Genomic DNA, 27,994 nt, shown 5'->3' with positions numbered 1-27,994 from the left:
GCGAGCGGGCCCTGTACACGGTGTGTGTCATAACCAGACAGCAAAAGTGAGTGTCTTCCCGCGGCCCTTGGCACCGAGCTGCCAAGAATCGACGGACCTCCACCGACGGTGATCTCGTTCGTGCGTCGGATTGTCATGGTAAGGTAAGTGCACGACGACTCTTTTCTACGTCTCAGCGGGGCCTTAACGCATTCACTGTCTTGTGCGTCGCGCACGATGCAGAGTGTATGGTAGTGGCAGTGGAGAAGTGGACAGTGAGCGTGTTAAGTGCCCTTTTGTTCGACGCCAGAGGTGTGTACGCCGCTGCGTATTTGTCGTCCCTTGACAAGAGACTCCTATTGGCTCGTTTCTATGGAGAATTAATGTTGATAGAGGGGGACAGATGAAGTGAGTTAGGGATTAGTGAAATTTTCGTGAAACGTCACGTTTCTGGTGTCGAAGCGCGAGCGCGCGCGCGTGTATTGTTTTGACTTTGGAGCGTGTAGCACAGCTGGTCACTCGGGCCCGCGTGTGCGTACCTGACCGTGTGTGCACGCCTGATCTACGACGTTTAACGACCTGTCGCACCGACGAATTAAGCGCGACGCGCGCCTCGTGGCTGCGTTTCCATGAGGATTCGGAACGCGCCGCGTGCACGTTCGAAACGCTGTCGCCGATTACGGTAGGTCACGTGCACGATAACTGTCCAATAATCGACGATTACGTATGCGCAGGAAACGCTTGTTTAGTGGTGCGCCGCGGTCCGAACTGGGGTATACAAACCTTCTTCTCGGCAACAGTTCAATCCCTTCACTGACAGCACTAAACATAGAAAAAGGATTAAAAATTATTCAGTTTTTTGGGGAGATTAAAATCAATTCTACTTGCGATAAGAACACCAAAAAACGTGCTTTGTCTGTGTCTCTTAAAAATAGAAATTGTTTTACTAGCGTCTCTTAAACACAGATCAGAAATCAATTCCTTGATATTCTTGCTATTAATAATATAATTCTCCAGTTTTGGAGAAATAATATTTAGTGTGTTTTTCTTGGAATTGGTCAGTGGTCATCTGTCATCCTGCACGCGCGGTAAATTCAAATATTCTATGATTACTTGATTATATATTGTTCGTGCTTAACCCTTGACTCATGACATCTATGTTACGCTAGTAATAATCATAGGTTATTCGAATTAATCCTTCACTCGGTTATTTATAACCATTTTCCACGCAGCAAACTATTGCAAATTGCTCAAGTAGCAGGTATTGATTTGTGACCTAGGGAATAATCAATTCGCTGACATAGATTATTAAACCATATTTCCTTTATTTTTAAAATGGCTTCCATTGTTACTAGAATATAAAACACTTCAGTTGAATTAATCTACTGAGGCAGTACCTAGGAAGCAAAAAGTTACTAGATAGAATCACGTGTTTGCGGTATGTTTCCCGAACAATCGGTGAAAATGTTTGTCTAGGGGAATTAAAGGACGCATAATGCGCGCGTCTAAGATTTTCTCCTGTGATCGCGAATGGTTTACCTGTACATTGTGCTCGCGGTGGCGGTGATAAAGAGAAATGCTGGCTAGAAAGCAGGTCTTGGCTGAATCTAGGCCACGCCGCGTACAAATTCTCCACAATTTTACTGTTCCTTCTCTCGGCCTTGCCTCGCGTTCGCAACCATCCGTAGGAACTGCGTCTTTCTCTCCTCTCTTCTAGTTCTCTCCCTCTCTTCGCCCCCCTCTCTATCCCTCCCCCGCGATCTCTCTTTCCCTCCGCCGTTCTCTCTTCCTATTTTTTTCTCAGGACGATTCAAGGATCGTCGGAGGACGACCAGCCGCGAAAGACGTAAGAACCATCGTTTGAACGAGGATATAACACTTTTTCCTTATAACCTCATCACTTGGAATAGATTAATAGGAAAATCTTGTTCGTAAGGGAGTCGAAGTCTAGGAAAAATGGCGATGGTTCTGAAAAGGGAAAATATACATCGAGATTAAAGCCACAAAAGTGTATCACTAAGTACACTTACAGGGTGACTCAATGAGGGTCACCACTTTAAAAATGTGTAGCCTTTTTTCCCCTAGGATGTTTTCATTCATCTGTGATCTAACCTAAAAAAGAATCGCAATTTTCATCTGCATTTACGTAGCGATTCTACAGACAGAAGTATATACTCTTCAAAGGGTTAAATAATTCGACTGCAGTTAAAAGACTCTGTCTGAATGCAGGGAACGTAGAATGCATGTACCCAGGTTGTCATCGACAAAAGGAAAGATCGATAGGGGAAAACGGGAGCGTCTCCCGCGGTAATCCTATCCGCGGTGGCCGAAAGAAACGCGGAGAGGCCGAGATCGGCGATTTTCTCGAGAGCCGCGAGCGGAATCGCGTGCGCATGACTGACAGTGGGGCGATCGAGAGCGACCTAGAAAGGTTTCAAAAGACATTTTCCCGTTCACCCACGTATATGAAGCTGCCCCCTTCGCCGCATAGAGCCACATAACGTGAAACCTCGTACAGTAATTGAGACGGTGAAGAGAAGAGAGACGTGAGAGGCTGTCTCGCGAGGAGGAGGATGGGTATAGCGGATAGAAGAAGACGGATGAGGGAGGTGGGTAGGGGAGGGAGAGAGAGGAATGGAAAAAGTCCAGCTAAGAACGTGGACGGAGGGAATGAAAGGTAATGGAGAGGCAAAGGAAGGCAGAAAAGAAAAGAGAACACGAGTGAATGTATATTTCTTCGCTGCCCACACGTGAACGGGGCAGCGCGCGCTCGCGCGGGCCCTCTGTCTGTGTACGTGCTCGCGCGCGCATAGGAACAACGGAAAGTACGGAGCATAATACGGAGAAAACGCTGGTAAAAGGAAAGAGGCCTCTCCGGCTGCCTTTCCAATCGAATCGAACGCCCCTCTCGCCTTTGTCATTTTCTCTTTGTCCCCGTTTCGGCCTCGCTCCGCAAGAACACTCCTCCCTCTTTTTCCTCTATTTTTCTCCTCCGTCTCTTTCCCCCTTTTTCGGTTTCTATCCGCCGAGTCTGACTCACGGAGCCTTCCCTTCCATCTACTCTCTCTCTCTCTTTCTCTCCCTCCTCTTTCTTCTTCGTCCGCTTCCTGCTCTTCTTCTGCTCGAAGCAGAAAAAGCCCGCGACGGGGGCCGAAGGGGGGGAGGGGTTCTCTCGTCCTGTCCTCCTCTCCTTCGCCCTGCGACTTCCACCGTAACATCCTGTCCGCCACCCTAACCTCTCCACGCTCCTTCTCGCGTTTCGATCTGCCTCTGCCCACCTTTTCCTTCGCCTCTTCCCGTGCCTCCCCAGCGACGCCACCACCTCCACCTCCTTTCCTTCTCCTACGTGGCTTCCAGCTCGTCGCCGACGTTCCGTCGCCGTCGCCGTCTCCTGCTTCGCCTTCCGTCCCCTCGTCGCTCCCTCGGCTCTTTTCCGCTGGCAACCCTCTCGCCTTTCTCTCCCTACTCTCTTCTCCCTCGTTCCTCGTCCCGCTCCGCACACATCCTGTTTCTTTAGAAACGCTCGGAAACGGGGAGAGGGGAACCACCCGGACAGGGGATCGCGAGGGGGGCCGCGGCGGGGGGAGGGAGACGGATGACGCGGGAGAAACGGATGAAAGAGGGGAATGAGAGAGGGAGAGAGAGAAGGGAGAAGTTTATTGGTCGATTTTTTCGCGCTTTTGTCTACAGCCGCTTACTCGGGCACGAGCGTTCTAGGCTCTGTGCTCGGATCAATTGCTATTTGCTGTGTTTATGGGTACCCTGGGATGCTGGACTTCCTTCGGATGGGGGTTCCTTGGGTTATGGTTGGCTGGGCAAGGGGTGGCTTCCAGGGCGGTAGGAGAGGGAAAGGGAAGAGACGGTGATAAGGAGGAGGTTGGCGGTATCGACTAGGTTGGATATTGTTGAATATTATGGGCAGAAAAATTGAGGTTAGGGGGGTGTCTGCATTTTAGTTGACAATCTTCTGAACCTGGATCAGCTCTTTTAAGACAGCCTTCTCGAATGTTGTCGCCAGTGTCTTTCTAAATCCGAAACCGCTAGCGATCCATCGATCACGAACAAAAACTGCACTTTCACGGCGGTGGAAAGAATGGACCATTCATCGCCGGCAAAGCTCCCCCTCCCCCAAGGAGGAGGGAAATCGAAAGCGAATCACTCGTCGTCCCGCGAAATGTGTGATTCGCGGCACTTTCGATTTCCTCTTCGAATTCATTGATCGCCTCTCGAATAGCGCGCGCGCGTCGATCGTTAATCGCGTTCAAAGATCGTCGGCGGAGTCCATTCCCGCTGTGACTCACCCGTTTTCCGTCTTCTCTCCTTCCCTTCTCTTTCTCCTCTCCCTCTGCCATGGCATCTCCCTCGCTCTTTTTCTCGCTGTTGCCCCATCGTTCATTATATCCCTCTCTCCGTGGCCGTCTCAAAAAAGCAGTTTCGCCTCCTCTTCTTTCGTCCCCGCGAACCTTTTCCCCGGTGATCTCTCTCTCTCTCTCTCTCTCTCTCTCCCTCCCTCTCTCTCCCTTAGATTCTCGCTCGCACTGTTCCCCTTATCTCCGGAGTTTCTCATTGTCTGAAAGGGCCATCTGTCCCCCGGCTTTTTCATCCTCCGCTTTCATCCCTCCGTTGTACACGGGCGCACAAAGAGCCTCCTCTTATCCGTCGTTCGCCACCCCCTCTCCGCCCTCCCTTCACCCTTTCTCCCTGCTCTCCTTCGTTGCTTCCGTTCAGCCGAATCTCCACTCCTGCGCGCTGCTCCTTTCTCCTTGCTCGAAACTTCGACGCTCCTTCCCTCCCCACCCTGCCTCTCTTCTTGACTTACCCTGCGCCAGTGTCTTCCACCCTCGGCGTCGTTCGAGGGAAATTTCTCCTTTCGACTGATTTTCGGTAGCCTCCTCGTCGCGAAGGCTTGAAAAACGACGACGGAAAAAGTTTATTTTTGCGACGATGGTGCGAGGGGTGGGGATAGATCGCGCACCCTCGATGGCAGAGAGAAAAGATCCCTCCAGGCGGGCCACGTGCGACCTTGGGCAAGTCCACGTCACCCTCTCGCGCTGCACCCTCCGAAGGGACGCAGCCCTGATCACGTGGATCTCGGGGGTGGTTTTCGACCCTCGTTTATCCTTGCTTCGTAAGAACGGGAACGCCGCATCGACGATAAGTTCGCCGATAGAACAGAATTTTCTTTCCTAGGGAAAATGATGGAGCTCTGGGGAGTGGGGAGGTTCGCTTCTCGGCGAGCGTGGTTGAAAGACACTTTTTGGAGAATGTAGAGATGGATTGGAGTGGAGGTATTCACCACGAAGTGGGATTCTGAAAGAAGAATCTAGAGTTTGGAGTTCTGACGTGAGGTAAAACGAAAAAGGATCTTCTAGTGACGATCGCCAAAGTGCATTTCTAGAATCTTCAATGATACATAAAGCACTCCTTCAGAAAATAGTTCGCATTCTCAGAAATAGTCCCAAAAGTGACCTCAACATTCCTAAAATAGATTCCAAAAATTACCCCAATATCCCTAGACATGGTTCCAAAAATTGTCCCAAATATCCCCAGAAATAGGTCCTGTATAAATGAAGTTAATATTCCTAGAAATGGCCTCAATTCCCCTAGTCACAAAAATTAGTGTATTCCTTAGCAGAATCTATTCTTAGCAAGAATCCTGCAGTTGTGTATGCCTGAAGCACAGCGACGATTTTTGCCCGTCGCTTTGAAAGATGCATCCAGCGTCAGAGCCTATCGAGAGTCGGTACCTATTCCGATCTAGACCGTATCTTTCCTTTCTCCTTTCTCCTTTCTCCTTTCTTGCCGTCTCCACGTGTCAGATCCTCCGCTCTCCTGTTCCAGTGAAACTGCCGTTTCCGGGTCCCCCTTCCCCTGTCCCTGCTCGGCCGCGAACTGGTCCGCTGGTTCCTTCGTCCTCTCCTTTCCTTCCCTTCGAAAACGCCAGCGTCGGAGGGAAATGGCGGGAGGCAAAGGCGGCAGGAAGAAAACGGAGCGAGGCGCTGCCGTGAGGAGCGGCGGTGGTAGGGCGAAGGGGAACAGGTGAGAGGCCGAGAGAGCCCGGTTCTCTCGGAAAGGTGAACGGAGAGAAACGAAGAAACGAAGGGCATTCGGAATGCGGTACTGTTATGCCTTACGGTACAGACAGGACGGAAATTAGGACTCGTTGACCACTGCTCGTTGTTCTCCTTCGTACGCCTCGCACCTTTCTTCTTCACCTCTTTTTTTATCGCCTCGACGTGCTTTCTCCTTGCCATCGGTTCTTTCTCTAGAAGCCAGCTGGTAGCTGGGCTCTGGGGAGCAGCCAGTCCTGCCCCTCTACTGTTTCCGTTGCCAATTCTACAGTCTACAAAGTTATTCCTTTCTTTGTTGATAACTAGTAATTACGGTTTACATTTATTTATTGAGAAACCAGGGGTGAGAGTCGTGTGATCGAAGAGGGACTATTTTGAACGGCGGAGGAGTTCCCCTAGGGACAATATCCCCTCACTATTGCGTAATGTTATGAGTATCTGATGTGATAGAGAAATTTCATGAGCTTTGAGGACTTCAGTTCATCTAAAATATCCCTAGAGTGAACATAGTCGAAGAAACCTAGCGCAAACATATTCTGGAATCGTCCCCCTAGCTCTGGTACCCTTCAGGTCCAAGCCCATCTGCTTGCAACTGCAGAAGGGATCAGCTTCTGTTTCGAGTATCGATCGATCGAGGAGACTAGGTTATAATCACAGACCTCTACGAGTTTCTACAGAAGTAATCAAACCCTCCCATATTTCTCACGGTATGCTGGTTACGCGGTTCCTCCAGACTATCGATCTTAACCTAAAAAATTGATAAGGATAAGCCAAGGTGAGATCCTCGATATCAAGCGAGGGAACCTGTGCATCGTCCTGCCCCCCAAGTCGCACCTTACTTAATGCAACTCGGTCTTGTTCTCGGCCTGGATAAAAATAGACGACGTATTCCCTGTTCAAACATCGCGAGGCGATCGATCGGGATGTGAATACCGAGCGACAATTGCGTTAGGTGGTGAAGGGAAGTGTGGGAGCTGACTCACCTTGACCAGACAATGCTGCAAAAATAAAAAACCTCATGAAGCACCAGCGAACTTAAATCCACTAAAAGCTGGGTTCCTAACCTCAAAATTTAACCTCATTTACAAATTTCCCATGTACTCGCTGAGCTTAACCTCGACAATTTAAGTTCATTTACAAAGTCCCCATGTGATCATCCACGTAGCCCAGACTTAACCTCCAAATTTAAGCTCATTTACAAAGACCCCGTGTCCTCGCCCCCCAAACGACCTTCAGCAACTTTCTGGAAGGGTCACCATAAGAAGGATCTTCCTTCTGAAGTAAAATGCAAGCGATAGGAACCGTTCTAGAAGATCTCGGTCCCTGGAAACGCGTCGTGTCCTGGACGGAGTAGCTGGATCGAGCACGGGGCTCGGGGGGGAGAGGTCGTTTCCGCTTACGTTTTCCCGGAGAAAGAGCTGGTTGGTCGTCTGGAGGACGGCGAAAGGAAAAAGTCCGGGAAGAGCCGAGGAGGAACGTCGATAACGTTGGAAAAACGTAAAACGCGCACCGGCGAGCAGCAGAGGAGAAGGAAACGTCGCGCGGAGAGCGCACAGGGCGAAGAGAGGAAGAGAGGAGAAAGAGAGAGGGTAGCCAGCAGGCTCTCTTACCATCGAGCGAGAGAAACACACGGCTCGGGCCGTGGAGAGGAGATAGGTGAGGAAGGAGGAGGCGGAGGAGGTGGAGGAGGAGGAGGATGAGACCGGCGGAGAGCGAGGAGAGGAGAGGAGAAAAAGAGAGAAGGGTGGCGGAGACCGTGGAAGAAAAGGGGCCACGAGAAAATAGCGTCTTCGCCGTGGGGAGGGAACGAGGGAACGAGGGAACGAGTAAATGGAGCCAACGGCGAGGAGAAAGAGGGAAGGAGAGAGGAGGAGGGTCGAGGAAGAAACGATGAAACGACCGAGGGACAAGGAGGGCCAGAGAAAAGAAAAGAGGGAGACGGGACGAGGAGCGCACACAGGGACGGCACCGACGACGTCTACGACGGCGACGACGACGACGATGACGGGGGTAGAAGGAGAGAGATAGATTGGGGAGGGTGCAGGAAGGGGGGAAGAACGGCAGCGCGCGCTTCTCTCTACTCCACGAATGGCAGAGAGACAGACAGACGGGGAAAAAGAAGGAGGAGATGGGAGATCCGAGGGAGGCGAGGTGAAATTGGACACAAAAAGCTCGAAGAAAAATTGAGATGAATCGTGGAAGGGAAGATGGGGAAGGGAGGATTCTCTGAAAGGGAGAGACCAACGCAGTGTCCTTCTTCGAGGCCGCGAAAGAAAGCGCGAACGCGAGGGATGAGACCGTACCGTTCACGCGCGATATTCCTTGCCGATTCCAACCAACGCTGAACGTTCCATTCGCGCGCGAAAACACTGTGCACGACTTTTCATTACTCGCGATTGGACCACTGGACCGCTGCTCCACACGTAAGTGTACTAGGGACTCCTCTTAAACATACACTTCAGTTTCTTCAGAATTTATATTTCAGAAACAATTCCAGGAGCCTTTTATACCTGGTGCCCCACTTAAAAACTATGACTCAATTCTTGTGTCATCCTGTTTATAGCATTCTTGGGTAACAGGACTTCAATCCAAGTTTAATCCTTCCCTATTGGTTAAAAACAGCCACAGAGAAACGAGTATCCTGTGTCGTTACGTCGTCACCTGCGATATGGATCAGTTTATTATTATCCTTAGTAGTCTCACAAACAATAACTTGCAATATTTAGTTTCTGAAGGTTCCTCTTCGGGTCTAATAAATTGGCAATGAGGGTTTCTACATTCCTCTCGACTTTGCAGAACTACCACCTGTAATTCCCCTCGATTTATACTCGTATTTTAAACACGCGCTCTAATTGCGCGCTGCTGGCGGTGCTTTTGTGGTCTCAGCGTAAAGTAGTTTTTGGCGGGAATGGAAGAAGTTCTGATATTAGTAGAACTTCGGTACTTGCAACTTCGACGTTTATCGGTGAGGCTTGTTTAGGGTATTTCTTCTTCATAGTTAAACAAAATTTATCTGTATTAATAATCCAGAGTCGTAACTACTTAGGATAACTCTCTCTGAGCAGATCATGCTTCGTTCACCAGAATATTTTTCATTTTCCATCCATTTCACGCAGAAAGATTGCAATCTCTGGAGCAGTCTTGAGACTAGGACAGTCTCCACGACGAAAATTCCTAAAATTCCGTGCGCCACAGTCGATGCTGCGATCGCTTTGCTCGTCGGTATCGGTGAAAGTAACGGGAAAATCGTTAAAGGACGTCCGTATAACCGGAGAGAAACCGCGGACGCAAAACCGTCGAGATCGGCGTCTACGCGCGAAAGATCGATCGTCGAGAAAGCGTATCGATCGATTCGATCAGGCCCCAGAGTCGTGAGTGTGAGACCCTCGTATCGGTATCGACCATCGTTTTGCACCTGTTGTTCGCGAATAAAATTTGAAGAGAACAAATGTGAAGAAAACGCGAATATTCGAATACTCGAAAATGCGCTGATAAAAAAATAGAAAGCACAGTCGCCAAGTCACGCAGCGCAACAGCAATCGATATACATTCACTCATCCTCCAGCCGCACTTTCATTTACAATTCGTCGAATGCAAAGTGGATGGGTCATTACGCGTCGAAGAGAATGAAACTGCATTCCCCCTGCGAGGGGGTCCGAAATGCTCGAGAAGTGGGAAGACATTAGCGGGATTCACGTGGAGGAAGAGCGACCAAGAGGGATCGATCGATCGGCTATCGTCGATTCGTCGCCATTCCTCGCCTGTTATCGCTCATTATCAGTTTGTCTCGAAGTGCTGTACAGGCTAACCCAATTTCAAGATATCGATGTTCATACTTCGAAACGGGTACATCCTATCGAGAGTGGTTCGAGTTGTGCGAGTGCCTCCTAATACGCAGGCGCTACGTGAAACGCGGTTAACGAACAACCAGGTAAAGATCGACAGGTATAGGTGCACCTGGTGCGCGATTATTACTACCTGCGGCCTCCGCACACGCACGATGAATTCAAACCTCGCCATAAAGGAATTGATGATTGTTAGTGGAGGATGATGAATGGTGGTTTCATTGATTTTCTTTCGAGAAGATAATTGAATTACTGTGTGGAAAGAATTCATTCACTTTCTTTAAAAAAAAGTAGAAATATTTTAAGCTTGAAAATTCAGAATATTAATACTTCAATATTGGGTGGATAAATAGTGCTTCCCAAGGATTTCTACGTCCCCTCGAAATGCTTCCTCCCTCTAGACATATAAAATCCTCCACCCTCTCATGATTAATGGGACATGTATATATCTCAGAATATTATTTCTGCTATCTCACTTAGAATGACGTAGAAAGCCTGGTTAACAAAAGGAGATTAGAAATCATTATCCCTAAAAAGGGTTAAAATATCATCATTCCTCAGAACGACTCAATATGGCCACCGATGCACCAGCCATGACTCAGAAATGGAAAACAAAGGAAGCTCGGTCGAAGAAAGCATCGAAGGAAGAAGAAGCGCGAAAAGAGGCGAGGCGAGACGCCAACGAAGAGCTTAAAGTTTTCGCGTTATCGGCGCGCGTCTAAGCAACTGATAAAAGTCCGTGTTCCTACGGATAGATAACGCGGAATGCCCGTATAAAGAGTCACATAGATAGAGACAGATAAAGCACGGTCCACGGAACAGGTGAATGTTACGAGGCAGACCAACGCCCGAACCTTCTTCGTTTTACTTTTCTGTGCTGCCGATCCGCGACGATCTCAACGCGCGTCGGTCTTGCCTGTGCCCAGCAACAGTTTACCACTTCCGGTCACGAATATCGCTCTTCCTTCCCCGTTGCCTCGCTGGACGTCTTCTGCTGGATTATCGGTTCCTGAAGTGTTCGTTTTCGACCAAAGAGAACTCCACCTTTCCTGAGCCTCCCTGTAACTTCCTTCACCCTTTCTACCGAACTGTGACCCCCCTGTTGCCCTCCTCGCGGTGCTTCGTCCTCTGGTACTCTTTGCCAGCCGTGGTAGAAAAGAAAACGAATATTTCATGGAGACAGGTCGTTATTGGGGCGTGCACTACAGGTACTGTCCCGCTTTGCGGATCGATCTCTCGAAGTGGCAGAGAAGGGCAACCGAAGAAAACGGTGTCTGGAGTGTGTGTAAGCCTCTGTGTGTGTGGGTTGCCTGTGTGCATGCGTGCGTAGGGCGGCGAGGGGGTGAGAACGTCGATGACTCGCCGACGAATCTGGGGAACAGAGGAAGGATCGAACTGAATGGACGGTGTTTCTATGTTGCAGCGGAGGCATGGCCGGGCAGCACTACTGCCTGCGCTGGAACAACTACCAGTCGAACATGACGTCCGTGTTCCATCAGCTACTGCAGACAGAGGCATTCGTCGACGTCACCCTGGCCTGCAATGAGGCCTCCCTCAAGGCCCACAAGGTAAGCCTGGTTACAGAATAGTTGCTCAAAGTCTAGGACCAGATCTGGCTAAGATAAATGTTCCACTAGCCAACCATGTTCCTGGTACCTCTATACAGGGTGTCCAAGTTGAAGCTGGCCATCTGGGACCATGTATTTTTAGGTTGAACACTTATTGAAACGTTTGACACAAGTGTTCGGATACTGGGACATTTACCCCACCTTGGGAGGTCCTCTTCCAGGACCAGATACCACGCAGAGATCATAAATACAGTGGAGTCCCATTGATTCTAGTGTAGACTCCTCCCAGTGGCCCACCTTTCGGGACACGAGAGACGTCAGCGTGTTCTTTTGTTTTGCTAGAGCACGTGTATGAGATTAGGGACTCGTGTTAGGTAGGATGACACAGAAGTGCCCCTTTTCCATACCGAGTGCCTACTTAGCTGCACAGCACAGTATATGCCCACTTTACTGTCTGGGAATTAGACGCTAATCTTCTGGCGAATTTAACCGAGTTCCATTTTCAAAGAAACTATTTTTTCCTATGAAAAGGAAGCCTATATAAGGGCTAGTATCAATAGCTTTCTATTGGTGGGTTTCGTTTCCATTACTGGTGAAAATGCTCCTTGAAAAGTTAATGGTACTCAGGTTTTGAATGCCTATCTAAGGACACGTGTCTGAAGCTCTGCTTGTTTGCACAGGTGGTACTATCAGCCTGCAGCTCCTACTTCCAAAAGCTGTTGCTGTCCAACCCCTGCAAGCACCCCACCATCATCATGCCCCAAGACGTGTGCTTCAACGACCTGAAATTCATCATAGAGTTCGTCTACAGAGGAGAAATCGACGTATCGCAGGCAGAACTCCAGGTGAGACAAAGAAAAAGCAAAGAGAACTGCATGGAAGCTACAGGCTACTCCATTTAGCATGGCCCATTGTCTTCTTCCATTGCCATAACATTTCTAAACCAGTGGCAACCATGCAATTTCCCTCAATATCAAATATTACCCTAGATTTCACAAATGTTACCAGAAATCACCTCTAAAATGGAGCAGCCTGTATTATTCAAATTCGATTCCTCCTTGGCGCGAAGCGAAACACTTTCTTATCTCGTTCTACGCGTTAAACACAATAAAGAAGTCAGTAAAAGATAACAGTGGAATGCATGCAGCAGAATATTAAAAATACATAGCGTTTCGATGCATATAACTGAGGGAACTAGGGTACCATTTCGTGCTTGTCGAGTGAAGCAATACCACGATCGCGTCACGATTTCCTGTGTCATCGAAGACGGCCGATTGAAATGCATTCGCGGAGTGAAGCGAATGGGGACGGTGGAAACGACCCGACGATTCAGACTTTCTCTTCGTTGCGCATTGTCTCGTGTTCGCTCGTTCGAGGCGAGCTTCCACGAACGATCTTACCGACAGCAGAGAAGAATCGACGCCATTTCCGCGCTTCTGTGGGTGCTGTAACCCTGCACATCCGTCGGAAGTTAACTTCTTTCGTCTTCCCTTTCTAAAGTCGGTCAGAGATGCAGGATCCTGGTTTACCGACAGATATCAACTCTCCTCCTCTCGTTTTACCGTGAGAGCGAGCTTAGATGGTAAAATAGATTCGCGGAGGCTCACAGATGGCGCCAGACGTACCCACAGTGCTTGCAAAATAATCAGGGATCTCGTTTCAACTCTTTATTCATACAATCTCGGCTTTCTTCTTCCTATTCTTCCTCGTTCTCAATTGATTTCGCTATAAATAACGGTGCAGTGGAAAGAGTACGTGATTGAACCGTTCGCTTTCCCTTTCGCGCGCTTTTTTCCTTCTACCGTGACACGACTTACCGGAAGTGTTATTAATTAGGAAGCTGGCCTTGCGTTGGAAAATTGCTGCAATTATACCGGGGACATGATTAGTCGAGGAGAGATGCGGATTTTTTTGAGCTTCGGGATAGATTTTAGGGATCAAGATTTATCTCCAAGTTTCTTTTTCTGCCGATCGGTGGACCGTTGAAAATGCTAAAAATCAAGGACGCGAGAACTTTCGCTAACTCTACTTTCAAATACTCGAATTCTTTCCGTAATTATCGAGTTTCTTTTATTTTATAAAAAAGACAATTTATTTGCGCTGCGTCGTAGAACTCAGCCTTCTAGTAATTGAACCACTCAAATACTAAACTCTTCAAAAATCAGGGAAAAAAATTTCACAAAAAGTGGAATTGTTCGGCTCCTGAAAGGCTCTATTAACAGTGGGAATCTTGCGAGCTACCCTCCTCCACAGACAAGTTATCTTTCGATGCAAACCAATCGCTCACGCATTCACAGGATCGCCATTTCTTCAATACATATACGAAGTCGATTATAAATCAATTCGAACGCGTTGACTTTGCTCACCAGTCACCCTACCGCGTCCAAGCATCGATGCCATGATCTCTGATGCCTCTAACTCGGCCATAAGACACGGAACTTGTGTTTGCCAAATTACGATCGAACACATCGTTATTATGCATTTTATGCTTTCCACTTTCGCGAGATCAATAAGACAGACTTCAACCCCGTCTCGTTAGATTCCATTGTCCAGCAATCAGGCTGCTACTACTACCACCACGCGTACAGTGGCACTCAACCGTTATCGCCTGGACCATCGTGTTCCTGTGCTTTCGTGTAGCACCGAGGCTCGACCGAATTTTCGTAGAAAATTACAGGTGGACTAACTTCAACGCAGATCGCTAGTTCATCGATCTACATACTCTCTGATGCTTTTTGTTCATCGTTTGGGTGAGGGATATGGGAAACGTGGAGACATAACCTATTTATGAATCTCCATAGAAAGAGCTAGAAAGCGACTGCGAACGAGAGAGTGCCGCGATGCCTCGAGTTTCGTTATTCTGGCATTTTTTTTTTACCTCCGTTTTACCCCGCTCCGTGAAGCAAAACGTGTTGGCACGCAACGATGCTCACGCCCCTGATTGGTGCTCTCTTCTCGTTCAGTGTTTCGTCGCTGGCAAGGCTCGCCTCGGAGACGATCTATGCTCGTGAACTCTTGAGACGCGGTTTCGTTCGGAGCGACGATGCTAGTAAGTAGAAATGGCGCGCTCTAAATTAGTGACGATTTATAATTAGGCGAATCGCGATCGAGAGGCTCGCACCGAGACGGTGGGAGGCTCGTGGATCGTCTGAGACGGGGTTTACGTTTCATTTTCGGAGGAAAGAATATGGATGGGGTCTGACACGCGGGTCCTTCGACTCGCTGTCCTTGACACGGGAGTTAAGACCACGTACGGGGAAAACGCATATCGTTCACGTGCATCAAGCTCTTGGTATACATTTCTGTACACACACGCGTGTGGATATTCACGGTCATTTCTCGCGCTGTCGCTAGATGGCAATGGCCCTGAGTCATCGACGATCGAGATCGAACGATTTCTCGTCTAGCTAAGGTGGAAAGGACTTGTCGAAGTTCTAGCACGGATAGTTTTACTTAGATCATATTAAATGTTGAGTAATGCCAGAAATAAGGAGAAAATAGGTTAATACGGTTAGTACAGTAGCTGCTCGATATAGTCTCGCGACTTGGAAGTCCTCTCATCGATACTTTTTAAGGCCTACCATCAACCTAGTGCTACTAGAAACAGGAACAATTATTTCTATGCGTTTGGTAGAGGTACCACTCGATATAGTCTTGCTAATATCATCATCACTAAGAATCCCATAAACCTTAAGCTTCACGTTTCCTCAATTAATTAGAAAAATGAAACTACTTCCAGAAAATCAAGATACTCTAAGATACTTATACTCTTCAGAAGAACGACAATCCACCTATCCTAGGGATAACGCATTCACTACTGACCTCGTTTTCGATCACTATCTCCTCTCTTCGAATAGTAGAGCCTACGAGCTCCAACCGAACAATGCTAAAAGTATCGCTCTTATCGGTTACCAGTCGTAATCTCGCGAAATTTATTCAACCAAGATAAAACCGACGAACGAAAGCAAGCGTGTCGAAACGAAAGGAACAGCGATAGATGGAGTCGATCCACGGGCAACGCAGTTTAATTTCCGAATCTGTAGTACGTCGCGCATATTGGTAGCACATGCCACGCGAGAGATAATCGATACAAGTGGTCGTGACCGTCGCGAGACTGTTTGGCTGTGCATTTTAACCAGAGATCGAATCAATATTGAATGGTTCTCTAAACAAAGATTAAACGGCGGTTAATCGGGCGTTATCGGTGTCCATTTGTAGGTAAATGCGCGCGAGCGATATACAGCGCGTTTCATACGATACGCGATATAAGCTCATGGCCATATTTACTAGATTACGTTACTAGCGATGGACTTGGATGGAATTAGAGTACAAAGTATCCGCTACCGATTCGCTATCGAATAAGAATAAGCCTGTCCAATCGGAGCAAGATTGTGGAGAAGAAATGATAGGTTATGTTGCTAATGACACGTATGTGCAACATAGCAAGATATTTTTCGGGCGACCTGTTCGCGCCATTGGTGTACTCCGCGTGACCCAAGCGTCGAGACAAAAGAGGTCCATTTCTCTCTCGACATCCACCGCGAGCTAAAGGTGCGTTTCAACCAAGCAATCGAGTGCTTGTTCTTCAAACATAAACGAGTACATACTCTCCACCCCTCCGAGGTTCGTCAATCTTCCCCTGGACCAAAACTTGAACCATTACTCCAAAAAACACATTCTCCTCGCCGAACCCAAAGACAAGGTTCCACTAAACGCGGCCATTTAGCCATAAACTCCATCCTCGGGCCCTACCATCATCTCCGCCAGCACCTACCTTCTCAGAAAACCCTTGCCTAAGTTTCCCAAGACCCTCAACGTAAAAAGCCCCTCGTCATCCGACAGAATCGAACGTACCCTGGCTGTTAATCGCTCGTTTGGTGCAAACGCGCCTTAAAACCGAGGGAAGCGTTGCTTTCGCGACTGTACCTCGACGGAATCGTTCGGTTTCCACGTATGACTAATTCCCTGCCCTCGCCGCGAGCAAATCACGGCTCGCAGGAAAGTGACGAGCGTTCCAGCGAGCCGCGCGACAGCGTTCGCGGCCGTGGTCTCTTTATCCGCCTCGGCGAACGCCAGGCAGGAGGAAAGCGAGCGAGCGGCGGGGTTGGGGGCAGAGGGGAAGCGGCAAAGTCGAACGCGGAGGAACAAGAGAATTCGCGCTTCCTCCGTCGACTGTACCCGCGATTTCTGCGGCGGCGTGCACACGCGTGCGCGTCCTGTGCGTGCGCGCGCTCGCCTGTGTGCGTGGAGAGACGACTGGAGCCGCAGATTCCCTTTGTCCGACGCGCAAGCTCCGCAATTCGCGACTCGAGCCTTCCTCCTCCGACCACCACGATCCTCTCCGTCTTCCTCTGCGCTCCCCTGTCCTCCTCCGCGGTGCTCGCTCTCCCGAAACCGACCGTGCCCTCTTCCCTTGCCGCGGCGCGTCTGGTTCGCGAGTCGAGTCGAGTCGAATCGAGTCGGGTCGCGTCGACTCGAGTCGAGTCAGCAGGGCCGGATGCGTGGACCCCTTTGGGGCCCTGGGGCCCCGCGGAGAAATTGATTCCACAGTCTTCCTCGTAATGCACTAGACTGCTAACTTCTGTGAGGTGTTCCACCTTTCAAGTACAGTTTTGATACAGCATCACAGACTGCTGTGTAATGTGGAAGTATTTTACTATATATTACTGTGTATAGTTTATGCTGTGTTTTCTATTACTGTAGAATATAGAGGTATTAGATATATGGAAGCTGTGTATGTAATACATACTATGTGTCTATAGGCATCTATGTACTGGCCCCTTTTCACTGCGCATGCGCCAGTTTGGTACATACTTTCTGAGTGCATTGGGCCCTGCAGCTATGCATGGAGAGTTGGCAGTCAGCTAACGAAAAAAATTCCTCTATTTTTCTTCTTCAAACTAATGGAAACTTCAGGGCAAGGTTTGGGCCCCTTGGTGCCCATTTTTGTCCCTAATTTTATCTCCTTTAACACTGAGAACTCGTGTTAGGTTCCAATAGATTATTGGCAGAAAAATCCCAGTTTTCGATTTTTGATCCTGAGTCCCTTCTTTAAAGGGATTTCTTTAAAGAAATTTTAAGGACCAATCCTCTTGCTACTTCTCTTTGCATATCTTCGCCCTCCAATTTCCGTTCTCCCTTCCTTCATCTGGTGTGAATATGAGGAAAGAAGTGAGAGCGCTCCGATAATCGATCAAGAAAAGACATGCTTCTCTTCCTTGTTCCCGGAGAATAATTTTATCTACAATATTCTGGGGTTACACAATGTTTCCAAGAAAGCTTCTTCCAGAGGGAGGTCCCAAGAATTTCTAACAAAGAGCCCTCAGTCTTGAATTTGAACGTGGTGCAAACATACACTACCAAATCTAGCCCAAATCTCCTGCATACAATTTTAAGGAGTCTTCTACAGGGTGATCAATTTAACAGGGAACCCTCTGACTGTTGGCAGCATTTGTTGTAAATGCTGTTAGCTAACTCTCATTACAGGCTTTCCGGTTAGACTGGACACCCTGTATAGGGTACGAAGACTTTAGTCCCTGGCTACAGGGTGACCAAAAAGCCTCCTCCAAAATTCGCCTGAGCGACACAGGAGTGCCTCAACCCAACAACAGTGGTGGAAAAGTTCTATCGCCTAGATAGGCTTCGTCACGTAAATTCCACGCAGCCTGACAAAAGTTCGTTACCCAGCAGAATTGCAATCCCAAAAATCTCAGCCTCCCCCGCCGTCAGCGTCACGAACGCCCCAAAAACCGAGCTCTAGTTAAAAGAATAAATTCGGCGTCCACGGACAGGCAGGTTCCTAACTTCCTCCGTACACCACTGCAGCAGTCCTCCGTCTCTGTCCCTCCCTCGCACGCACACAGTCGTCACGGGGAGTCTCGATCGGCGCGTTCACGCGAGCACATAACTCCAGCTCTGTCTGGCGGTCGGATCGGCTCTCGCGAGCCTTGCATCCGTCTTCGTCAGTCTGTCGCCGAGCTTCTCTCCGTCTTCCCAACTCCCTGCCCCTCTCGTTCCCTCTGGCAGACCGTGGCTCTCTATCCTGCTCCCTCGGTGACCGGGAGGTCTTGCTCTCTCCCGCGGGAACCGCGGCTGGCTCGTCGAGAAAGGGACGACGAGGAGAGAGAAGGACGACGCTCGTTCGTCTCGAGCACCGCAGACTTGCTCCCCCCTCCCGTCTCGCCGTCCCTCTTCCTCCCCCTCCCCGATCGCCGTTCCCACCCCCGTGCATCGCCCCTCCGCCCTCTCCCCCCCACCGAATGGACTCTGCCCCCCTCGCCGCCCTCGTCGGCGACGGTCCTGCCACCCGCCGGTTTTCAACCCCTCGCCTCCCCCCTCTCCTCGCCAGGGGACTGGTCAGGTGCGTTGGCTCGCTCGCTCGCTCCACGCTCGCGCTCAATCGGTCTCTGTCCATCGGCGGGCACGCATCCCCCGCGGGTCTCTCCTCCTCGTCGTACGCGGCCGAGCAGAGCCTAAATCCGTCCTTGTCCGTCGCGTCGGCGAATTTCGCGGCGCGGCGTCCTCCGCCGTCTACCTCCTCCTCCGCGCCTCCTCCTCTTTCTCCTCCTCTTCTGGCTCTGGGGCTCTGCCTCCTCCTCCTCCTCCTCCTCTTCCTCCTCCTCCTCCTCCTCCTCCTCCTGCTCTCTCCGCCGCGTCCTCTTCATCTCCTCCGAATGCCGTGCGCCCTCAGCACGGAGCGCCGAATGCCATTTCACTTTCGTTGGGCTTCGCCGCGTAGGAGATCGGGGCCCTGCCAGGAATTATCCTCTCTCGTTCTGCGTGGTCGTAACCTCCTCGTGCACGGTCTCGTCTGGCTTCTCGACGACGCCGGTGCCAGCAGGGACCGCCGCTGCTCTTCTCGTGACTTCTTCGCCTGTGCCTCCTCTTCTTCGTCTCCTCCTCCTTCTCCTCCTTCTCCTGCTTCTTTCACTTCCTTCGCCTCCTCCCTCGCCGCCACCTTCCTCCACCGCCTGCCTCTTCTTCCGTCGCTTCTTCCTGCTCTTCCGCCGCCCCTGTCTTCCGCCCCTCGCACCCTTCCGAGCTGCCCCCCTCGCGCCCCACGCCGCCGCACGTCTCTTTTCCTCTTTCCCTCCGCTTTCCCGCCTCACGCCCCCCCGAGACGACGAGGGACCCGCTCGCCGACGGACTATCGCCAGGTGAGTGATAAACGATACGAACTTCCGCCGCTCGCCGGAAACCGCCAGTGTCTTTCCCGGAGCACCGTCGGAGAGGACCCGAGGGGAGGCTTCACGTGGAGACGCCGCGTATTTCGTGGCCAGTCGCCTCGCGTCGCGGACGACGTCGCACGTGAGCCCCGTCGCGTTTCGAGATATTTTCGTGCGCCTGTTTCCTGCGTTGCCGTCTCTCCCCGCCTGCTCGCCGCCGCGATCGAGTCGCTGCACGATATTTAGTCGCGAACCTTCTTCCCCGGTCGTCGCGCGAGCACGACGTCGAGCGTCGGCCACAGATGAGGCACGGCTCGGCGATCCAGAAACGGATCCATGGATCCCCGTGACGCGACGCCGAACAACGCATGGTGCTGCACGCGTCGTGTGAATAATGGGTCTCGCGTGACTCCTCCGCCTGCGAGCGTGCTTCCTGTGCCTGCCTGGTTGGAGTATGTGGATCGGTAATTTCCTTCCAGACAAGTGGAGGATCCTTGCCCCCTTGGGGAGGAGAGCCTGGCTCGCCTTGGGGGTTGTGTGGATCGCTGGTTTCTGGGATGGTGTGGGGTCCTTTGGAATGTCCGCGAAACTGCGCCATCCGCATTATCAGGCTTCTCCGCTTCACGTTCGTAAACACTCGCTTCACGCGCCCCTTATCTCGCCGATTTAGATCGCGCTGGGTAGTAAACCTCTCGCTGATCCCGAGTGCAAGTGGATAGCCGAGGACAGAGTGGATTAGAATTCTAGTGAGCGGCTGAGGTTACATACCTTGGGGTTAGTGGAGTTTTAAGGCTGTTCGAGATTGTGTGCTTCCTGAGTTCTTTGGAATAACTTGTTAGATTAGAGTAATTAGTTTTATTTTGTGGAGGTGCTGTAGACGTGGTGCTGAAGCTACTGTGTGTTAGACGTACTGCTTGTATCCTACACAATGTTTTTTATTCTTGCACTGAGTGTGTGTCGTTAATTCATTTTCTTAAAGAGTCCGATTTAAAAAGTGTTTTTCTTGTTTAGTGGTGGAAAACAATCTATTTCTATTTTCATGTGAAAATGGAGTTGGAGTATGTCAGGTCAGCTTCTTCGTTTTTTGTGATATACCATGTAGGCATCTCTACATTGTATATTATTGCCATTATCATGCTTCCATTATGGAAATTCTGATATCTGTAGCTCCAGTTCAGCCACCTTATATCTGTATTGGTAACCTAACCTATGTCTATTAAAAAATCAATGCAATTCATAGACCTTGAGGGGCCATTTTGTATTACCCTGTAAAAAAAACATTGGTCACAAAAGTTTAAGGGTCCATAATTCTAACGAACATAACCTCTAAAAATTGCTCTTTTATACACTGCAGTATTCCCTCGTTGTAGACCACTCTGACAAGCCTATAACGAGGAATAGGTCTCTCAACTTTCTGTCTCATCAATGGCAAAAAAATCGTTTATTCTAGCTGGAGCTTGAAATTATAGCCAACATAGAGCCGAGTCTACATCGAGTACAGTAAGACGCGAATAGAGTACTCGCGACCCCCCTACTCGCGTGTTCTTACACTCGCTGGAGCACGTGGTGTCCGCGCTTCCATTCAGAAAGGAGGTTATGTAGCGTGGAGAAGAAGAGAGGAAGGTTATGCTCGTGACGCCCGTTACATTATCAATTCCGTTATGGCGCCGTATTCGTAATAGTGGAGTCGACCCTACGACCATCTTCGGGGATTCCCCCGTTTCGTTCTCTCCGTTTTCCCTCCTCGTTTCTCTCTTTCACATCTATCTCCCTCCCCTCCCCCCACTCTCCTCCTCTCTTTGCTTCGCTGTTCTACCTACGTCGGAGTCTCTTCCTGCCCCCGTACGCCTGTATAAATGCACCTTACACCGTCTCCTGGTCGCGTTCTTACGCGGACCACCCCCGCCAGCCACCCCCTCTCACGTCCTTCCTGTTCTCCTCGGCGAGACGTTCTCCACGGTCGATCTTTTTGCGGATTTACACCTGTTGGACTCCTCGTTCCATCGCTCTGCTATTTCTTCCTGAAGGAACTCCGCCCCGAGGACATCTGCACCCCTTTTTTCAACCCCTTTGGAACGCTGGGTCCTCTGAATCCGGTGTGGACCTAATTCAGATTTTGAAGGGACTTTTTTTTTATTCCTGGGAACTTTTCTGACGAGCCCTGGGTTTTGGAAAGTGAGGGGGTGGCAAGTGGCTCGGGGGTGCAATTTTTTCCTCCCGTCTCGCGTCAATTAGTCCGGGATAATTGGTCTGGCGATGCCCTTGAACCCTAAGTATTGATTGGTGAGGTTGGATTCTGCCGGTGGCTTTCCCTCTTGCCTCCGAACCGATGGCACCACCCCTATGCATCCACCGCCGAACCAACCGACTACCCTCCCGTTCCCTAACCCCTGCACCGACACCCGCACTACCCTGCCTCTGCTAGCCCATCGCCTAGCGACCGTGGTTCTCCAAGTGCCGTCGTCGTCAAACCAGTCCGAGGTTCTGGGAATTCCTTATTTTTTTAATTGAGACGGAGAAATCATCCCCAAGGGGGCTGATTTGGGGTTCCCCTTTCCGATTGATCTGGTATGAATTTGTCCCTCTTTTAATTATTTCTAAGTATATTCTGATTTTTCTAGAGGATTTGGGTCGTATTTTGTATTTTTAGAGAAATGCAGTACTAGGTACTAGTAGATCTACGATTGACTTCTTCAACACCCCTTTAGTCTCTTCTACTAGGTCATATATCTTGATATAGGGTCATTGCTTTGTTGAGCCTATAGTGTGTAATCCTCTAGATCAACTCATCCTCCACTTCTCATAAAAAACTACTTTTACCATCTAATCTCCTTTCGATATAGCCTCGTATCTCACATAACACACGCTGGCGTTGCCAAAAATAGAAGCATCAGTCGTCGCCAATAAATTTCCCACCCCCGAAATAATTCCAGCTCATAACTGCACTATAACGCAAGAACACAGCAAAAAGCGTGGACCCAGCTTAAGCCTAGAACCTCCACACCTCATAAAAACCTACTTCCGCCATCAGTTCTATAACCCCGCATGAACTCACTCTACAATCTCCTCTCGATACAGTCTCGCACCTCACGGTATCCCCCTTCAGCGTTGCCAAAAATAGCGAGCAACAGTTCTCTCCAATAAATCTCTCTCCCCCCAAATAAAAGCAACCCATAACGATGCTATAACGCGAGAATACCGCGAGAAACGTGGACCCAGCTTAAGCCTCGAGCCTCCTCGGAACTTTTGGCAAGCTATCGAGCCCCCTCCGCCCCGCCCTCGGGGGAATCTTAATTACTGGCGTTAGGCTCGTGACGCGGCATCGTGGTGTCGCGGTGGCATGCACGTCCGACATGGAAGTTCGATCACCCTGCTGCAATCAATACTACGAAACTCACGGATTGTCGAGTTCGAAGATTCGCGGACATTTCGACGTGGTTATACGTATCCGCCCGCAAGCTAGAGGGGCGGAAGGGGGGCCAGGGGTGGCGTGTGAAAGAGGGAGGGTTAGGAGAGAGACAGAGGAAGGGAGAGGGAGAGAAGATGCGTGCGTGGAAACGGTTGGAAGTCAGCGGTGTCGGTGCCGTCGCGAGTGCTGAGGAGAGAATCGGGGGTTGGGGGTGGTCGATACGGCCCTGGGGCCGCGACAGCCGCGTCGGAGGCCTCCCCATTCTTCCTGCGGGCGTTTTTGCCCCTCTCGCCCTCTCTCTCTCCCCCCCTAGGCCGTTGCAATTCTCTTCTGCTTCTCCAGCCACGCCGCTGCGAACCTAGTCCTACCCGCCGCCACCCAGTTTTCCACCCACGCTCCGCTTTCCAGCCGCCACCGACACCCCCGGCGCAGCCTGCCTAAACCCCCCACCTGGACCCTCTGCTTCCATCGCCTAACTCTTCCTCTGGTCGCTCCCCCCCTTGCTGCCGCCCCCCGACCACCGACACCCCCCCTGCGCCTGTCCCCTCGCCGACCCTGTCTAATCGCGCCACCCCTGGCTTGATTAAAGAACAGAGAGCCTCAACTTCAACGCCGAGCCTTCTTTCTCTCCTCTGTGCCTCTGTCTCCTGCGTTACTCTCTTTCCTCCCTGTTTTACTTCACAGTTTTTTGCCAATTATTCCAATCTCAACCCCTTCGTGCCTCCCTTTGTAAATGGGAACAGCTAAGATTCCATCGGGTATTGGCGACGGCGGTTCGATCGCTGGTGGATCGTTAGGATCCAGGGAAATTTCGGGAGATTTTAGAACTGTCGTGTTCTTGAGGGTACGTAGTTAACGCAGGTGTCTTTTGGGAAAGAGGAAATGGCTGGGAGATTGAACTAGTTTTTGAGATAAAGAGGTTTTGAGTCAGATATAGGGTTATATTCGATATAAGCTCCGTGGAGTATGCTTTTTCTTGAGTCCACCAAAGTCCACCAAAGAAGGAGCACTTAGTGCCACCCTGCAGAAAGAGGTCTATTTGAGAAAAAGAACTTCTCAGGTCTCCTGAGAACCCCAACCGGAAGTGAAACGTCCTCAGTAGCCCCAATAATTGAATCATGGAGCACAATTCCGCCACGCGGAAGTCGCCGCCGTTTCCGCTTCGAATAGCAGCCCAAGTCGCTCGCCCCTTTTCTCCCCTTCCTTTCTTTTCTCCGCCAGTTTCGCTCGCGTCCCGCTTTCAAGGTTAAGATCACAGCAAAAGAGGGGGCGGGGGGTGGTGGACACGCTCCCAGCTCCGAGGACGTCGCTCGAGTCCCGCGGGTCGACGCACCCTGCCGATGAATCGTCGCGCGCCGAAACTGGATCGTGAAACTGATTTTAGACCAAGCTCGCGGCCAGACAGCAACTGCACCGTGAAACTGTATCCGAGGGGGGCGAAAGATGACGAGCTTCCACCAGAAATATGCAAATCCACCCGCCTAGCCGCCTCCCTTCTTCTTTATTCCTCGCCAGAAAGCGGTTTATCGAAATGGCCTCGCGTAAGCTGCGAGTCGATCCATCTGCGCGAATTGGGACTCAGGCGGTTTGGTAATTGGGGTGGAATCTAGTTGGGGCGCTTCTGGCCCCAGGTGGACACTTAGAAGCCTCCTTTAATGAAGAAATAATTGGAATTGTAGGGTAATTGGACCTTGGTGGAGTTGTGAGGCCCATGGAGTGGTGTATTATTATGTGGAAGGGTGGTTCAGAGCAGCACTTGGGGTCCAGAGGTGTCTGTGATTCTATCCAGTCACGTGTGGACTCAAATACCCTGGACCCAGCCATTTTTGCTCTCCACACTTGAGGCCCCAAGTGTATTCATAAGACTCTACTATAGCAATGGCCCCCAGACTTCTAATTACGAGTCTACAGCGAACACTGTATTTATGAGAGACTTGTTAACTGGTGTTGCAGTCCCTGCTGAAGACGGCTGATCAGCTGAAGATCAAAGGGCTCTGCGAGGTGCCGGAGAGCAGAGACGGACCACCCTCGGTGAGCCTGAGCTCGCCCTCGCGCGAGCCTGGCACTCCTAGGATAAATTTCACGAAGCTAAAGCGTCACCATCCGCGGTACAAGAGGGCCAGAACCACGTTCGAGCCTCGCGCCACCGACTCGAGGCACTACGACCGATACAAAGAGGAGGAATCGAACGAGAATTACAATCGGGAGAACAAAGAGGTGAGTGGTTGTCTGATCCTCGGGGGGAGGGGTCGCGAAATGAAAGGGGAGGGAGGAGCGTGTGAACTCTGTTCGTCGCTAAATTTGTACCGTATATTTCCGCAGAACCACAGGGACTGGCAGGCCGAAGATGAAGATTGCGCGGAGGGGACAACGGCAGCAGTAGTCTTGGAAACTTGCCAGCGCAACAACAACAACAACAATAATAACAACAACGGTAGCGGGACGAACAACAATAACAACGGTAAGAGAGGTGGAGAGATGAAGCCTCACGCCTGGACCACGTTGCGTTTTTAGGTAGGGTCATGGTAGGGAGATTAAGCACTGAAGATTAGACTTAGACTAGCGATCTCGCGGGTCCAGGTGTGGGGCAGGTTAATGGTACGGTGGAACAGACACTTTTCACTCGAAATAAAAAGGCGACATGTTCTGTCATACAGGGCTTGGCCATTATGGCCACCACCCAGACCCTGGAGAGGTGGATCTGCCTCCAGAAACACAGCCCACACCACCGAGCGCAACCTTAGTCGGCACCACCATCACTCATCTGAGAGATCCGGATCATCACTCTACAGGTATAGCATTTTCCAAGATTAGCAGATAAAATACTGCACATTCTGTGCTAAATTTTTGCCAAAATATTCTGACCAGTCATACTAGGTTCCTCCCTCACAGTAGTTTACGAGAAATCATGGCAACCATTTTGGTACCTGCACACTTGATTTTAAACTTGTGCAACTTTATTGGAAGTTCTCCTTTGAAGATTTAATTCGAGTGAATACCCCCATAAGCAGGTTCGATGATAGCGGACAACGAATTGCAACGAGTGGGGGGGATAAAAGTGTAGCCGGTCATTAGACAGGGAGGGAATCAGAATAATTGGTCTAATCGGGCTTAACTGGTCGCGATTAGATTTGCGTTGCTCGGTTCGTAACAGCCCACGCAACCTCATTTAGTGCACGCATTGGAGCCTTGCACTTCGACATTCGTCGTTCCTTGCGCGACGCAGGTACTCCAGACGATTCGAGTCGCGTTAATTGGCGAGTTGAACCGCGCGAACCCGACAGCAAGCTCCAAATGGGATTAGAGGGATTGTCTATCTGCTTGCAGAAATTCAGAACTGTGACAGCGTGAAGATAAAGTTCGAAACGTTGCACACGATGGACTCGTCGGACACGATTGACATCGACAGCCACATGTCAGACCACGCGAGCGTCAGCTCGAAGAACGCAGCGGACAGCGACAACATGATGATGATCACGCCTGAACTACTGGGTTTGATGCCCTCTGGAAGCTCTGTTCACTCAGACTCGGGCGAGAACAACTCCAGGGGACACTCTGGACAGTCCAGTTCCCATCACCATGGCTCCAAGTCCTGGACCCAGGAGGACATGGATGCGGCGCTGGAAGCCTTGAGGAACCACGACATGAGCCTCACGAAAGCTTCTGGTGAGTAAAACCATGGACTTTTGGGCTTATAGTCAGGGATATAATCGCTGGAAAGAGTTTCACCTTCAGAAATCGGGATTCAATGCTTCCAGCGATTGCATCTCAGTCTTTAACTGCTTTACTCTGTATTTACTGAGCTCTGTGGCTCTTCTAGCGACCTTTGGTATACCTTCGACGACCCTCTGGCAAAGGGCGCATCGACTAGGCATAGACACCCCCAAAAAAGATGGACCAACGAAGTCGTGGAGCGACGAGAGCCTGAACAACGCCCTGGAAGCGCTCAGAACAGGGACAATCTCTGCGAATAAAGCTTCCAAGGCATTCGGCATACCCTCCAGCACGTTGTACAAAATCGCTAGGAGAGAAGGCATCAGGCTAGCCGCACCCTTCAACGCGAGCCCTACTACATGGTCGCCTGCTGACCTGGACAGAGCTCTAGAAGCCATCAGGTCTGGTCAGACGTCAGTGCAGAGGGCTTCGACGGAGTTCGGGATACCCACGGGGACGCTGTACGGTAGATGCAAGAGAGAAGGGATTGAGTTGAGCAGAAGTAATCCCACGCCCTGGAGCGAGGACGCTATGACTGAGGCTCTGGAAGCTGTTAGGTAAATTTAACCTTTTTTCATTTATCCTAATAAGCAAATTCCAATAGAGTCAGAGATCTGCATTAAAATCCTTGCATCACTGGTGCAGATTTTGTTCTAGGAAAAAGCTAGAATCTGAATAGGTTTCAGTAGCTTTATAGTGGTCCTTCAGGGGCTAGGTCATTGGAATATAGGTGAAAGAACTCTATTGGAATTTATGTATGCCCTACTCTACTATTTTCTAACCTCCCAAGTGATTCTGAAATATCGTGAATCGTTCAGAAATAGCAGCAGCAAAGATTGCAGTGATCAATTCGTGTCGATCCATAAAGAACGCGTCCCGTTCGTTTACATGTTTCAGATTAGGGCACATGAGCATCAATCAAGCGGCTATTCACTACAATCTACCCTACTCGTCGCTGTACGGCCGATTCAAGAGGGGGAAATACGAAGAACCCGCCGTCGGCGACATATCCCAAGACGGAAGCAGTCCGCATTTCCATCAGAGTCCCAGTCAGAATCACTCAACCGCTGTTCCGGATCAAATGCCCTACCAAGGCAGCTGAAACTTACCCCTCTATTAGAGTGCTAAGTTAACTTAAAGACCGATCAAACTCGTCGCCATCGACTCGCGATCGAGTTTCCCTTTTTTTTTCGAGCGAAGAAACAGTGCAGGGGTAGCCACCGACCAATTGGCGAATACTTTT

At 50.2% G+C, this 27,994-nt stretch overlaps 2 protein-coding genes and 1 long non-coding RNA gene across 4 annotated transcripts; 1 reads left to right on the top strand and 2 right to left on the bottom strand.

Moving 5' to 3' along the window:
• The first annotated feature begins 22 nt into the window (after positions 1-22).
• Positions 23-27,994, top strand: Psq (pipsqueak). 2 transcript variants are annotated; one of them, XM_076382011.1, is made up of 9 exons: positions 23-143; positions 11,319-11,463; positions 12,144-12,308; positions 24,991-25,254; positions 25,360-25,498; positions 25,695-25,829; positions 26,365-26,703; positions 26,858-27,308; positions 27,649-27,994. In XM_076382011.1, exons 1-9 carry the CDS (start codon positions 136-138, stop codon positions 27,851-27,853), a joined length of 1,851 nt encoding a protein of 616 aa, XP_076238126.1. In that variant the 5' UTR covers positions 23-135; the 3' UTR covers positions 27,854-27,994. The 2 variants fall into 2 exon arrangements, with proteins under 2 accessions (XP_076238126.1, XP_076238125.1); XM_076382010.1 differs by having other exon boundaries at positions 25,674-25,829.
• LOC143181853 (uncharacterized) lies at positions 1,331-1,836 on the bottom strand. The gene is made up of 2 exons (XM_076382511.1): positions 1,816-1,836; positions 1,331-1,768 (listed from the first exon to the last, which is right to left on the bottom strand). The coding sequence occupies exons 1-2, from the start codon at positions 1,834-1,836 to the stop codon at positions 1,331-1,333; spliced, it is 459 nt and encodes a 152-aa protein (XP_076238626.1).
• LOC143181812 (uncharacterized) lies at positions 1,817-4,378 on the bottom strand. Its single transcript, XR_013002346.1, has 2 exons — positions 4,281-4,378; positions 1,817-1,947 (listed from the first exon to the last, which is right to left on the bottom strand). It is a non-coding gene; the product is annotated as an uncharacterized LOC143181812 (long non-coding RNA).

This window comes from Calliopsis andreniformis, chromosome 7 (assembly GCF_051401765.1).
Source record: "Calliopsis andreniformis isolate RMS-2024a chromosome 7, iyCalAndr_principal, whole genome shotgun sequence".
Lineage (NCBI taxonomy): Eukaryota > Metazoa > Arthropoda > Insecta > Hymenoptera > Andrenidae > Calliopsis > Calliopsis andreniformis.
Note: the sequence above shows the minus strand (reverse complement) of the source record. Positions and strands in the feature narration are given on the sequence as shown.

Coding starts and splice junctions, on each gene's coding strand:
- Psq (XM_076382010.1), top strand. Junction 11,464..12,143: donor CCTCCCTCAAGGCCCACAAG/GTAAGCCTGGTT, acceptor TTGTTTGCACAG/GTGGTACTATCAGCCTGCAG. Junction 25,255..25,359: donor ACAATCGGGAGAACAAAGAG/GTGAGTGGTTGT, acceptor ATATTTCCGCAG/AACCACAGGGACTGGCAGGC.
- LOC143181853 (XM_076382511.1), bottom strand. CDS start 1,836: ATGGTTCTTACGTCTTTCGCG. Junction 1,769..1,815: donor TGGTTCTTACGTCTTTCGCG/GCTGGTCGTCCT, acceptor AGAAAAAAATAG/GAAGAGAGAACGGCGGAGGG.